General features: G+C 39.0%; 1 protein-coding gene across 1 annotated transcript in view; it reads left to right on the top strand.

Moving 5' to 3' along the window:
- LOC134340149 (serine/threonine-protein kinase 17A-like) overlaps positions 1-14,316 on the top strand; it is a 58,228-nt gene that overhangs the window by 16,537 nt on the left and 27,375 nt on the right. Inside the window, exon 2 of the mRNA XM_063037052.1 lies at positions 7,105-7,317. Coding sequence (XP_062893122.1) covers positions 7,105-7,317 — 213 coding nt within the window. The remainder of the gene's footprint in view (positions 1-7,104; positions 7,318-14,316) is intronic.

Here is a 14,316-nt window from a genome sequence, read left to right as displayed (position 1 = left end):
GATTTCCCTCATTCCAACACCTCCACCCCCTACAACCCACATACATTTCCTGCCTCTTGGCCCACATGCATACCTGCTTAATGTCTCTCTTTGAAGTGGGGAAGGAGAAAGTTTTTGCACAAAGCTGCACAGCTCCTTGCAGGGCGTCTCTCTGAGATGCAGGTTACATTCACTGGGGGTAAAATGGTCCAAATATCATGTGTAAGAGCAAGTAAAATCAAAGGCAAATTTAGAAGGGTATGTGGGGAAAATCAAAATAGGTTTAGTGTAGGTTTATTGTTAAGTGGGTGCCTGGTGGTCAACATGGACTCAATGGGCTGAAAGGCCTGTTTCTTTACTGTAGACATCTAAGACTCTAATAAGGAAACGTTGCATTTGCTTCATAAGCAGCTACAATGAAACAACCATTCCTGGCAGTCTCCTGGGCACTCTAAATTGATGCTTTCCTTTATTGTTTGAAAATATCTTTTTCAAAATTTTCCTCAGCAGACTTGCCTTGCTTTATGATTGCTGACTTTAAAGAAATCCAAAAGGTCTATTGAATTCTTTGTATTCCAGTCACACAAGGATTGCCCTTTCCTTTAGCGTGTGCTTTTATAATTTGTATTTCTCATAAAACAGTGGCTTGTGTGTATAACAAACAGAGAGAAGTAATGACTTGCCCCAGCCTGCATTTATGACTGGATTGGAATGCAGGTTAGAGGTGGCAAATTGCAACAAACAACTGTTATGTGCCATCATTTGTCACCAGTGGAATTCTACTGCCAAAGGTGAAGAAATAAGTATTTTGGCTAGGATCCAGAAATTCCACATGAATCCTGCAGTGTGCAAAGCTTTATTAATTTGTCTGCCCTTCAGAACAAATATCACTGCACTGTTAACCAGATGGCTTATGATAGTGGATTTGAGTTGACACACATGATGCGTGACTAAAAATCTCACTGAGGTGCAAAAGAAATGGATGTCAGACAGGAGCAAAAAATGGATGTCAGACAGGAGCTGATTCTGTCAAGGGTCCTTTGGAATAAAATTAAACTAGAGATGAAGCTCCAAAGGTTTGAGGGGAAAGACTTAACCAGAAGTTGAGGCTAGAGGGATATATTTGTGGCTTCAAAGGCTAAGGGGCCAATTCTTCTCTCCACCAGCTGCCAAGTTGGAAGTCAAAGCCTGGATGGGTGGGCTGCGTTTGGGGTTTGAAGTATGTAAGTTAACACCCTACATTCAGAACAACTAGAATTGGTCACCCATTGGGTAGAGTTTGCAGTCTGCATGTTTTGAAAGGGTGAAAGTACATCTAATTTAAAAAGGTGCTGAGGGATGTTGATCAATGCACTTAGAACATAGTACTACACTGTACCACAATGTTGTGCTGACCCCTTAATCGACTGCAAAATCAATCTAACCCTTCCCTCGCACATCGCGCTCCATTTTTCTTTCATCCATGTGTCTATCTAAGAGTCTCTTAAATGTTCATAATGTATCTGCCTCTACCATCACCCCTGACAGCACGTTCAATATACTTGCCACTTCCTGTGTAAGAAAAAAAGAAAGAAAAACAATCTGACGGTACTTCTCACCAATCACCTTAATATTATTCCCTCTTTAAATTAGAAATTGTCACTCTGGGAGAATGTCACTAGCTATCCACTATATCTGTAGCTGTCCACTGCCTCTTGTCATCTTCTACACATCTCTCATCCTCTGCTCCAAAGAGAAAAACCCTAGATCACTCAATCTTTCCTCATAAGACATGTTCTCTAATCCAGGCAACATCCTGGTAAATCTCCTCTGCACCCTCTGAATCTTCCACATCCTTCCTATAATGAGGTGACCAGACTGAACTCAATATTCCAAGTGTGATTTAACCAGGGTTAATAGAGCTGCGACATTATCTCGCGGCTCTTGTTATAAACGAATCCACGAGGAGTGAATAATCTGATTATACATCTCTAAATAGAGCCTAGGATTTTGACCCTAGGTGATCTTGCCTAAATTTTAGAGGTAAAGATTTGATTTATGATAGTCATCTTTATCCTTCAACTTGTGTGTGACTATGTGTGGGGAAAGAAGGTTTCTCCAACGAAAAAGTAAGTGGGCAAATTTCCTCAAAAGTGAGATCTAACTCACAAAAATATTGATTTGTAAACATAATTTGGGATTAAATTAAATACCCAATATTCTGTTAATATATTGCTAATTACTGCTGTGCATTTGATTTGATTTGAATTCTCCTCCAGAATAATCAAGTAACTTTTTTTAAAAATGATAACGGAGTTTAATTGAATCAAAGAGAAATGTGAATGAAGCTTATATTTGTATTTTTTGGTAATTGTTTACTTGCTTAGCCTACAGCACAATGTCAAATCAGTGTTTGTCTTGTTCGGGGACAAACATGAGATTCTTGAAATGAATCATATCAGAAATATCATTCATATATTTGAAGTGACTTTTATTTAAGGTCACCTAATATGCACTATCTATGCAGTCTACGATAACCCTGTATGAAATGTCTAAAATGGTTTATGAATTTTTAATCCTAGTTCCAAAAGTATAAGTTAAATAAAAATTACAGTACAAAATAATTTCACTAGAATCCTTGCCCATTTAATATGATCCCTCGATTTTTATTACAATGCAGCATTTGCTAAGTATCTTGAAATAGGATATTTTACTTTGAGGAAATTTGCCCACTCACTTTTACTTTGAAGAAACTTTCTATCACCATTCATAACCACATGCCCACTGATCTAAAGATGTGTGCTTTAACCAGCAATGCATGATTCACACCTCCAAAGTTTGGACAGGGTATAAAGTCCATGGGTTCTTTTAGACCTCTAGGATTCTTCGGTGGTTTAATGTGTTTTCTTTTATATAATTTTGCTCTTTATGCTTATTATGTTTTTTTTGTGCTGCATCTGATCTAGAGTAACAATCATTTTATTTTCTTTTACACTTGTGTACTGAAAAATGACAACAAACAAATCTTGTATCAGCTCCTTATAGTATTCCTCAAATGAGTCTTTCAGGTTAAAAAGTTGGCTCTGTCCATGTAAAAGGGCTTCTTTAAAGATTAAAGTGTAGCTTTTTATTTATATAATTCTGCCAGCAAAGCCGCAAATTTGGATATATCCTGATGTAGTTGTAATCATTTTACAAAGCTTACACATATTTTGACCTAATGGGTCTTGTACAAAGGTGAGGGCAGCTGAACCAGGTTCAAGCATGCAATACAGTACATTCTTCTAACATGCCCAGTGAAAAATAAATTTCCAATGAAGTAAGCCGAGGTGAATACACAAGAATTGTAATAGAATAATTGCCACTCTGTCTAAATGAAGGGATTATTAATTTATTTGCTTTAAACTTTCCAAATTCCCTATCCACTTTTTAATCATCTGAAACTACTTTGAATTTACATAATTATGAAGCTCAAACAGGCAATGTAATTGAAGAGACAGCACTCTGCCATGTGTGTTACTGATCCCATAGTGTGCAATGTGTTCCACATTACCAAGTCCTGGCTCCTGGCCACTAATGAAGCAGCTGCTCAGCGTCTTCTCCAGGACTTGACCAGAATCTTTAAGAATGATAGCTTCTTTATTTCATTCATTTACTCACCATGACTCAAGACTCCAGCACCTCCGAGATATTAATACTGGTGATCGTAGAGAAGTAGGATCTCCCTTTAGGATTATTTAACGCTTATTAACAACATAATTAAATTATTCAGGTATGAGTAAGTTCTACTTAACCTGGGGCAATTGATCTATAGTAATGAGAAGCAACCAGCAAAGGCAAACTGCAGTGTACAGTGAACGATCACATTGGTAAATGTATTTTTAGGTGTTGAAATTGCAAATGGATTATTTTAAATGATTGCTGCTTGTAGCAATCCAATGTCAAACATGTGAATATATCTCACTATTCTTTCTAACTACCTGAGAAGGGTTAATCTTTCATGTATACTTACCTGTTACATCACACTGAAGAGATTCAACCTATCTTTCTCTACCTATCAACTCCACATTTTCCTAGACCTGTCTTTGTTGTTTTACCACTATATTCTTGCTAATTCTTTCAGTTCTGTTCAGTTTTAATGGTTACCCCTGTTAACTCCATTAACAATTGTGGAATTACAGGTTAACTAGTTGCAGTGGAGTGGGACTCTGCAAAATAAAACTGAAAACTATTGCACACTGAAACTTAAGTGCATAAAATCCAGATGGATTCTACACTAGCAAGCAGCAACACCAATTCAAATGCTTCTCCATATCCTACTGATAGCTCTGATTCAACTATTGTGCTGTTAACATTCACTTAAAAGAGTGCGGCTTGGACTGCAATATACTCCAATTCATATCATGGTCTTTAATCCACTTAAACTGGATTATGAAGATTTTAGAGAATGTTTTAATTATTAAAGCTGGAAAGATTATTGGATCAAAACAAATTATTAAGTGCTTTAAGCAGTATGTCATTTAGTAAATAGTAAGCAGTAAATAATTACCAAAACATGTTTGAAGACAAGTAGTAACATTTAATTGCTAAAACTGCATATTTCATGTTTAACTTGGTACAGCCTGTTGGATACCTTCCTTGATTGACATTTCATGTTATTTTAATGGAGGAAGTGACTTTTTTTTTGTACTTGCCCTGTGTGCAGTGTTACGTCTGATCAATTGGGCCTGCAAAACTAACTTGTAGTGTCAAAGCCTAGCTCGGTGAAAGATTAGACCTGAGGTTGTTGCTACCACATCTGACACAATTAGAAAATGCAGTGGTATTTCCAGTTCAACTGAAAATATAAGTTGAACTAAAACCAAAAAAAAGCACCAAGGCTAATAAAACTTAATGGTCTTCCTGTTGGCTAGTTCTTTTTGTTTTGATCCTAAAACATTTTGAAAGGTCTCCTGTCACCACTCTCCCATGCCCTATAAAAGGTAGCTGAATGAGATAATGAAGTGAGAAAATTTTGGGATGGGAGTGGAAAGTATTTGAGCTGTCTGCAATAAAGAACATGAATATCTAATGACTCCCTTTTCCCCATGTACTGCAAGGTCAGGAATACTTGGATGGAAGCCAAGCCACGACATTCTAGTGAAATTATGAAAGATACACTAAAATGATTCATGATAAAATTTGTAAGTCTCTGAGGAATTCATTCCAGTGAAGCTTGCAAGCAGCATTTTGAAATGTGAAACACAACAGAAAGGCAAAATACTCAAAATATTTTAATTTCCAGTATCTGCTGTAATAATTGCCACATTAGCAATCTTGTTGCACAACCACTATTTGGTGTGCTCCCATTGTTACTTTTCTAACTAATACAACTTCTATAGAATTGGAAGTTAAGCACTACAAGCATTCTGACTCGCTGGTTACTACTAGAATTGGGATTTGGTATCATTACTTGTTATGAATTTTTACTTCTTTCAAAGAGCCATTATGATAAATAGGAAAAGACTATTGTGTAGAAACCTGAAAATACCTACTTGCATTTAAACAGGTAATTTGCAGCAGCTACAAGATGCACTTCTTTGCTGAAAATTGACTATCAAAAGCAATGCACTGCATGCTTAGTGTGTGATAAAGATTGTTTTTTTAACCTCTCTACCTATAGCTGTTTAAGGTGATTGGAGGAAAGTATAGGAGGGATGTCAGAGGTAAGTGTTTTTATTTACACAGAGAGTGTTGTGTGCCAGGAGTGGTGGTAAAGACACATACATTAGAGACATTTAAGAAACTCTCAGATAGACACACGGATGACAGAAAAATGGAGGGTTATGTGGGAGGGAAGGGATAGATTGATCTTAGAGTGGGTTAAAAGTCCAGCATAACATTGTGGGCTGAAGGGCCTGTTACTGTGCTGTATGTTCTTATGGGCTTATTTTCTAAAACAGAAACAAACACTCTTTTATTCTCAGTCCCTGATGCTTTCCACAGCCGCATTTATGTACTGATGGGGAAATCACAAAATGTGATGGGGAAATCACTTGTTTCTGCATCTTTCCCGGAGGTTATAGAAAGGTTTTTGCGTCATTTCTCATTCCTAACAATCTAATTTTATCTGATCTTAATGGCTCAATTACCATCCCTTGAAAACTGGGATGGCACGTTTGTGGATGGGGAATGTTTACCATCCTCCAATGTGCACGGGCAATTGTATTACCATCAGGATTCAATGTGTCATTGGCAATATAATACAACTACTTTCCTGTTAGATCTTCCACAACGATCCTGAACTCAGCCATTTTGGGGAGATATTGCTTGACTTACACAATTAATAGTTGAACATTGGAGAGAGAGAGGGTACAATTTTCTTGGTGCGTACATTCACTGAATGTACGCATCGTTTGTGAGGCTAGCATTTACTGCCCATTACTACTTGCTCTTGAGAAATTGGAACTGGAACGCATTTCACAACATATGGCAGTGATATTAAACCTAATTCCAATTCTGAATGGCGAGCCCTTGTCTTGAACCACTGCAGTCTGTGAAAGCTTACCCCGGTGCAGTTAGGTGGGGTGTTCCAGGTTCTCGCAAACTAGAGAACATGTTTCTGTTGGGAAGGTATTTAACTTCAAAGGGAACAGGGAGCAGTGGCCTTAAGGATGGAATTTCTTGTATGAGGGGCAATAGAAAACCCTTGCATTATATTGTATGGCACTAGACCTTCTAAGTTGTGGAGGCCTCCAGTTTGGAAGACACTGTTGGAGAAGTCTTGGTGAGTTGCTACAGTGCGTTTTATAAATGATATGTACTGCAGCAATGGTCCACTGGCAGTGGCGGGAGTGAATGATTAACCTAGAGGATGGGTGCAAATCGAGCAGGGTGCATTGCTGTGGGTGGTGTTAACACTGTTGGAGCTGCACTGCTCCAGTTGGCTTTGAAATAGTCATATGTAATAAAACTTTTAACAGCTATTTTGTTTTCCACATTACATGCTGCACAAATCTGCAGTCCTACCGTTGGGTTACAGCAACTGAGTGTTCAAAAATGATGAGCCATTTTAAGTCTCTTCTTCAATAAGTGGAGTCCATGCTAGATACAATGCATAATCTAAAGGCAGTAGCCACTAATGTGGATGTTTCTCTTCGCTCACAGGGGCAAATTTGCAGTCGTCAAGAAATGCATGGAAAATGCCTCCGGAAAGGAATATGCAGCCAAGTTCTTACGGAAACGAAGGAAGGGCCAAGATTGCCGCGTGGACATTATCAACGAGATTGCAATCCTTGAGATAGCGAAGAGCAACTCTCATGTGGTAGACTTGCATGAAGTGTATGAGACGACCTCAGAAATCATCCTGGTGCTGGAATAGTAAGTAGGATCTTGATGTGCTTTGCCTGCCAATGCGAAAAATCAATATTTCCTTTCTTGGTGACACACAACCTCAACACTTGCATCCACTGATCTTTATCATAGGATAATGTAAAGGTTAATGGTTTTATACCTCACTGCATTAAGCATGGCATCTGAGCACAAAAATGTGATGAGAGTTAATTTAATGAAGCTAACCTATGTACTTCTTATCAGTCATTATGGAGGTGACAAGCAATTCTAAGAATGCTGACTGACTTAGAAGTATAGAAGGGAAATATTATTCGTCTTTAACTTTGTCTTGACATTTCCACAGATATATAAGTGCATACAGCAGCAAAATCTGATGGAAAGCATGAAGTGACAATGCATTCTGAAACCCTGGGATCATTTATCAGTCATCTTTCACATGCTTTTGAAAAAATCTATCTCTGAGTGACATTTTGTTTCAGTGGTAACACAGTCATATCTGAGACAGACTATTGTGGGTTTGAGTTCAGGTTCCACAACTTAACCTAATTTTACTTCATTGGTGCTGCGTTGTAAGAAGTTCTGTCATTTTGATGAGAAATTAAACCAAGGCCTACGCTGCCTGTTGTAGTTGTATGTTTAAGATTTTCATGTCACTATTGAAAGAACACAAAGGAGCTCCTGTGGTGACCCTGCAGTGAAAATAGATTGGTAGATAATTATCTCATGAGCTGCTATGCCATTTATTCAACAATTGTGACCACATTACACTTGTTGGTAAGCATCTCATGATGCCAATATGTAAGTTCATTTTTTTAAGTATAAGCTTCCCTTTTTTAAACGAGCATACCCATTTCTAGAGCTTTTTTTTTCATGACATGTAATGTTTTTATGAAGTCACATTCAGGACCAAAGACAAGTTTGACTACAATTTTGATCACATAATATTTCCTTTATCAGTGCTATACATGGGGAAAACCATTGATTCCAATGATTTGCAACTTCAGTTGCATCACTCCACAGGAACATACATTCCAGATCATGCTCGAGTGGATGAGCCATATTATGTCAAACAAAGTGTTACGACATAGTTTTCAGTGGAAGACTCTTTTTTTATCGATTCTCTACTGATCCAAGGCTCATCGGCACCTTCTCCTCTCTTTCCCTCCCAAGACATACCAGTTTTCCCTTGCATGCTCTTGTAGTGCTCCTCTTCCTTTAGGACAGATCACACCAAGAGTAAAGCAGAATCTGTATCACTCAATACTTCGGGCGCAACTGAATTTCTGTCGAGTAGCATCATGAGCAAGGTAGCTATTGGTCATCAACACATTTGCACTTGTACTTTGAACTTTGAACTTTGCATGTCACCAAGCTATCAAACCATTGAATTTGCAACAAGGGACATTACTCTGTAACGCACTGGGACACACTGATTGCAAAATTATTCTTGGTTATCTTCAAATCGAAAAGGGCCTAGGAAAATTGATAACTTAAATCCCTTCACCCACAGAATGTTACGTTTGCAGTGTCTTCACCACCTAGGTAGTAATCTAATAGTCAACACCAATCAATCATGTAACAAAACACATCTGGCAGCATCTGTGGAGGGAAATGGACAACCAACGTTTTGGGTGGAGACAGTGCATCCAGATTGAAAGAAGCGAGTACAAGGTGGATCAGATGAGGAAGGGTTGATTGGCAGATGGAGTTGGGTGTGGGAGGGAAAGGAGGCGACAGCAACAGGAGCGGGGGAGCTGGATACAACAAAAGGCTGCAGATGATGGAGTCTCAGTTGTGAATCCATCTTTGAAACAAAGGAAGTGAAAGTCAGGCATGCAATTGATGCAAACTCAGTAGATTACTGTTCTGACAGTGAAGGCAAAAATGTGCAGAAAAGAGAATGGGAGGTTTCTGCATAGTTCTCAGCACTGATGATGGTGAAGTTAATGCAAACCTCAAGTTTTAAAAAATATATATTTTTGGAAATGATTCAAAAAGATTTACATTATTTCGGCAATTAGAACTTCTCCAGAAGTTGCTGAAACTTATTTGTCTCTAAACTATTGTAGCGAGGCAAACTTAGGTATCTTGAAACAGCTGTAACTTGCACGCACTTCCTGTTATAATAGCAGACTTTTGTGAAGCCACATCCGCCAGCTCTTGATTAGTATGACCAAAATCAGACAGTCTTCTGTAACCGTCAGCAGTCGACTCCAGATGATAGAGACTGCTTGCCGTATATGGTCATGTGAAATGATCGTAGCTTCTTGTCAGTCTATATGCCAAGGATTTACTTTTAGCTTCCACTAATTTGGCCCTGAACCTGGTTTTTTAACATTCTGTGAGCTATGTAAAAATGGGTAATTTTGAAAGCAGAAAACCTATAAGAAACACCCATTGCTTCCTTAGTCACCATTTTAACATGGTTGGACTATGGACCTGGTTTAGAACATTACAGCAAACATGTAAAATATAAGTACAACCATTCATCCTTAGGATCAGGCTCTAAAGTAAAGTCCTGACAAGTGATAATAAAAATTTCATGTCTTTTATTGGAGTCCTTGGGAAGCCAATCAACATCACCAAACCAAAGCATTGTCTGGATATTTGTCCCTTGGCTTGGTAAATTAGTGTGCAAATTAGCAGCCATATTTACATAATAATGGTGACACCAGAGACTACATATGCTGGAGCAACACACTGAGGAGCTGGAGGAACTCAGTGGGCCAGGCAGCATCTATAGAGGGAAATGGACAGTCAACATTTTGGGTCTGGACTGGGCATATGAAGAGTCCTGTCCTGACACATTGACTTCCCATTTCCATCCATCGATGCTGCCTGATCTGCTGAGTTCCTCCAGCTCCTTTTGTGTGCTTTTCCATTGCAGTGACTACATTTTAAAGGATGTCCTTTCTTATCAAATGTACTGGGCCATCTGAGTTGGTCCCTAATCGGAAGAGTGTGCATCTCTTCAAAGGCAACCACATTGGAGGGTTCTGTTAATCCATCTGAAGTGTGGATTAGATTCCTGTCTTCGCCACCCAGCCTGTAATCTTAAAAAGATCAACGGTGCCTTCTTTATAGAATACATCTTTGAAAGAAATGAAATGAAAATCAGTCATGCAAGTGATCCAGACTCACTGGATTATTATTGGCCTGACAGTGAAGACAAATACACACCTACTAGGATGTGATGCTGAGGCTTTATAAGGCACTGGTGAGGCCTCCCCTTGAGTATTGTGTACAGTTTTGGGCTCCTCATCTTAGAAAAGATGTGCTGGCATTGGAGAGGGTTCAGAGGAGGTTCACCAGGATGATTCCTGGAATGAAAGGGTTATCATACAAGGAACATTTGATGGCTCTGGGTCAGTACTCGCTGGAATTCAGAAAGATGAGGGGGGATCTCATTGAAAGGTTTCGAATGTTGAAAGGCCTAGATAGAATAGATGTGGAAAGGATGTTTCCCGTGGTGAGAGAGTCTAGGACAAGAGGGCACAGCCTCAGAATAGAAGGGTGCCCTTTCAAAACAGATGCAGAGAAATTTTTTTTAGCCAAAAGGTGGTGAATTTGTGGAATTTATTGCCATGTGCAGCTGTGGAGGCCAGGTCGTTGGGTGTATTTAAGGCAGAGATTGATAGGTTCTTGATTGGACATGGCACCAAAGGTTATGGGGAGAAGGCTGGGAACTGGGGTTGAGGAGGAGATAGAAAAAAAGATCAGCCATGATTGAATGCTGGAGCAGACTCGATGGGCCAGATGGCCTAATTCTGCCCCTATGTCTTATGGTGTACTCTTTTTAAAATTGCTTTTGTTCCATTGTAACTTTATGGTATAAAATAGAACTTGTGCTGTCTGCTCACGAGTCACTGGGAGTGGGGGGGGGGGGGGAGGTGGTTGTCCCGGAAATCTGTTCCACCAAAGTGTCACTCTTAGGATATTTGATTATCTTTGCATACGCCAGGCTCCCACATACAACTTGATCAAAACTTGCATATTAAAATCATGTTTCCATTTACAAAGGCAGGGCACAAGACAAAAGATTGTAAGCACAACCTAAACCAAGACTCAGGAAGGCTGCTGGACAAGATTATTTTTGAATCTTTATAAAATGAGGGGAAAAATGTTGGAGAGATGAAGAATTTTCAAGGCTTGATGATGATAATATTGGCACTTGCTGGGAATATGTTAGAAATGGAATGGAAGATACAGAATGTACTGCTACTAGAACAGGACTGAGAGATTCATTAGGGTGGAGTTAGTTTTCTGGAACACTGATTAGCAGTGAAAAATCAGTATGTGAGATTCTGTGTAGAAGCTGGCTCATTTACCAAATGTCCACGGATATAACTGCAATTATGATGATCCAAAAAGAAGATTTAATTCTAGAATGTGAGAGGGAAATCTGATGGCACTCAGAGTCTGTTTCAGCCATTTTTTTTGGAAACGTTGCCACTGTTATAAAAGCATCCATATCATTTAAATCTACAAATAAAATTGATCACTTTCTTAACAATATATTTCTGCTGATTGAATAATGTTTTATCATTGATATATTGGGTCTTGAATTCCTGATTTAAGTGCTTTCCATCATTCTCCTCAAGGGCCATCTGGAAGAGAGTTCCTGGTTTCCTTGCACTTTCTCTATTAAGTAGGCCCTCTGAGGGCAGGGGCTTAGAGAGCTGGCTATTGGTAAAGAACTTCACCAGTGTTTGAATTGCAGCCAAGTCTAATCTATTGCACAAGCACAGTTTCTAACAGGAATCATTTAGTAGCTTTCTGATGTTAAAACCTGCAACCTTGATCTCTTACAGCATTAATTCCTTAAAAGAAAATAAGAATTGAACCCCAAGGCCTTCCTGGTGTGTAATGCTAGGTCCACATCTAAAGTCTACTTATGGATGGATTTGTCTCGGTAGTTAATAGGTCTTTTTAAGATTGTTGTTAAGATAGTTTATGATATGTTAAGCATAGATTACTTAATTCTTTGTTTGGTCACTGAGTCAGTGCTCAGTGTTGCATTCTCCCCGAGTAAGGTACAACATCTCAACAATGCCTCAGTGCATGGCTATTAAAGGTTTATGGTCTAATTGTGATGCCCACGTGTAAAACTGAATTAAAATATGAGAGTAAAGATTGGCTTGATCAAACAGGGGGCTGGCATAACTGACTAGAAAATGAGAGGTGCCTTGCTTTCATAAAGATTGACTTAAAAAGGCATTTACTATTTATTTACTTAATTAAGTTGGATTTTCACATTTCCTGATCCCATTCCAAAAATTTGGATTAAATTGACACAGAATTCAATCCATCCTTTGTAATGAGCACATAGAACAATTAAATGCATCTAAGCACTTGAACAAATTTAACATTTGAAAACCCATCTAATCAGCAGTTCACAAGATGGCTTATGTTTATAGGAAAAACTATGACGACTGCACAGAGGTGTGTGGTGATGTGGTTAGCTTAGATATTCATTGTAAGACCCAGACTGAAGCACAAGCTCTAGTTTCACACGTAACCTGCATCCGGTGGTTCATGTGGCACCTCAGCAAGCATCATTCCAGAAACTTGTGCACAAGTGATGAGAATTTGCCCACATCCTTTGTCTCACTTCTTTGAGCTTTAACGTTTTTAGACCTTTAAAGTTGCAAATTATAACTTTAAATGTCATGTAGTGATCAGAATTATTTAAAAACACAATTAAGAAATTACCTCAAAAATGCAATTTAAAGAAAAATTATGCAGAAATATTATCTGACTCTAGGTGGACATGTTTCAAGTAATTCAAAGTAAATGTGCAACTAATCCACATCAAAATTTTATTTGGTTATAGGTTTTAATAGCTCTGACCATCCCTATCTCCTCCCACTTCATAAATTCATTCCTTCTCCCCTCCCCTTCGCTAACCCTTTGACAAACATCCTTCAGCCATTCAGGAGCATCCTCTATCATTTAGGGAGTGTCTCAGAGAGAATGGATAAAGTGAATTGGGGTAGGGAGTGGTCAAATGATATAAGTTTGGACTGCGCAAGAGACCTACAGTATATTGGAGGAGAGTGGAGATCTCACGTGACTGGAAGACGTTATGTAGATTGGGAGAAAGATGGAATATAGAGCATTACAGCACAATACAGGCCCTTCAGCCCACGGCATTGTGCCCACTCTTTAACCTATTCTAATATCAATCTAAACCTTCCCTCCCACACAGCCCTCCATTTTTCTTTCATCCATGTGTCTATCAAAGACTCTCTTAAATGTCCCCTAATGTCCCTTCCTCTTTCACCACCCCTGGTGGTACATTTCATGCATCTACCACTCTCTGTGTTTTAAAAAAAATCCTACTTTTGACATTCCCCCCCCCAATACTTTCTTCTGATCACCTTAAAATTATGCCAGTATGTCCCCTCGTATTAGCCATTTCCACCATGGAACAAAGTCTTCTGGCTGTCCACTCTTACCATCCTATACAGCTCTATCAAGTCACCTCTCATCCTCCCTCACTCCAAAGAGAAAAGCCCAAATCTGCTCAACCTGCCCTCAAAGGATATGCTGTCTAATCCAGCCAGCATCCTGGTAAATCTTCACTGTACCCTCTCTAAAGCATCCACATCTTTCCTATAATGAGGCAACCAGAAATGATGGATCTTGTATCATGGAAGACTTCAAATTTCTCATTCTCTTCAATGAGGGGATGCTAGATTGGGGATAAGGATTGTTCAGTGAGCTAACAGGACTTGTCATTAGTTAGAATATGGACCGAGGGCTTAGGATGAGCTAAAGGACACGGAGGGTAGCAAGCAGGAGGCCAGTCAGGAAAACAGTGGCAAGTCCACAGGGAGTAAGGGCATTCAGACAGGGAGAATGTTGTTTGGTGTTAGAGGAAGAAGGATGTATACTTGGTGATGGGGAGAATCTGTAGCTCAGCTTGAGGTTAGGTTCACACATTTTTACTAAGATTGACTTAAATTAGTTTATTAGAGTTATCCTGTTGAAAGAGTGCATACTGGTGACTGTGAGGTTTGTGTA

The sequence above is a fragment of the Mobula hypostoma genome, chromosome X1 (assembly GCF_963921235.1).
Source record: "Mobula hypostoma chromosome X1, sMobHyp1.1, whole genome shotgun sequence".
In the NCBI taxonomy this organism is placed as follows: Eukaryota; Metazoa; Chordata; class Chondrichthyes; order Myliobatiformes; family Myliobatidae; genus Mobula; species Mobula hypostoma.
The sequence above is the reverse complement of the archived record's forward strand: the minus strand, read 5'-3'. Positions and strand labels throughout refer to the sequence as shown.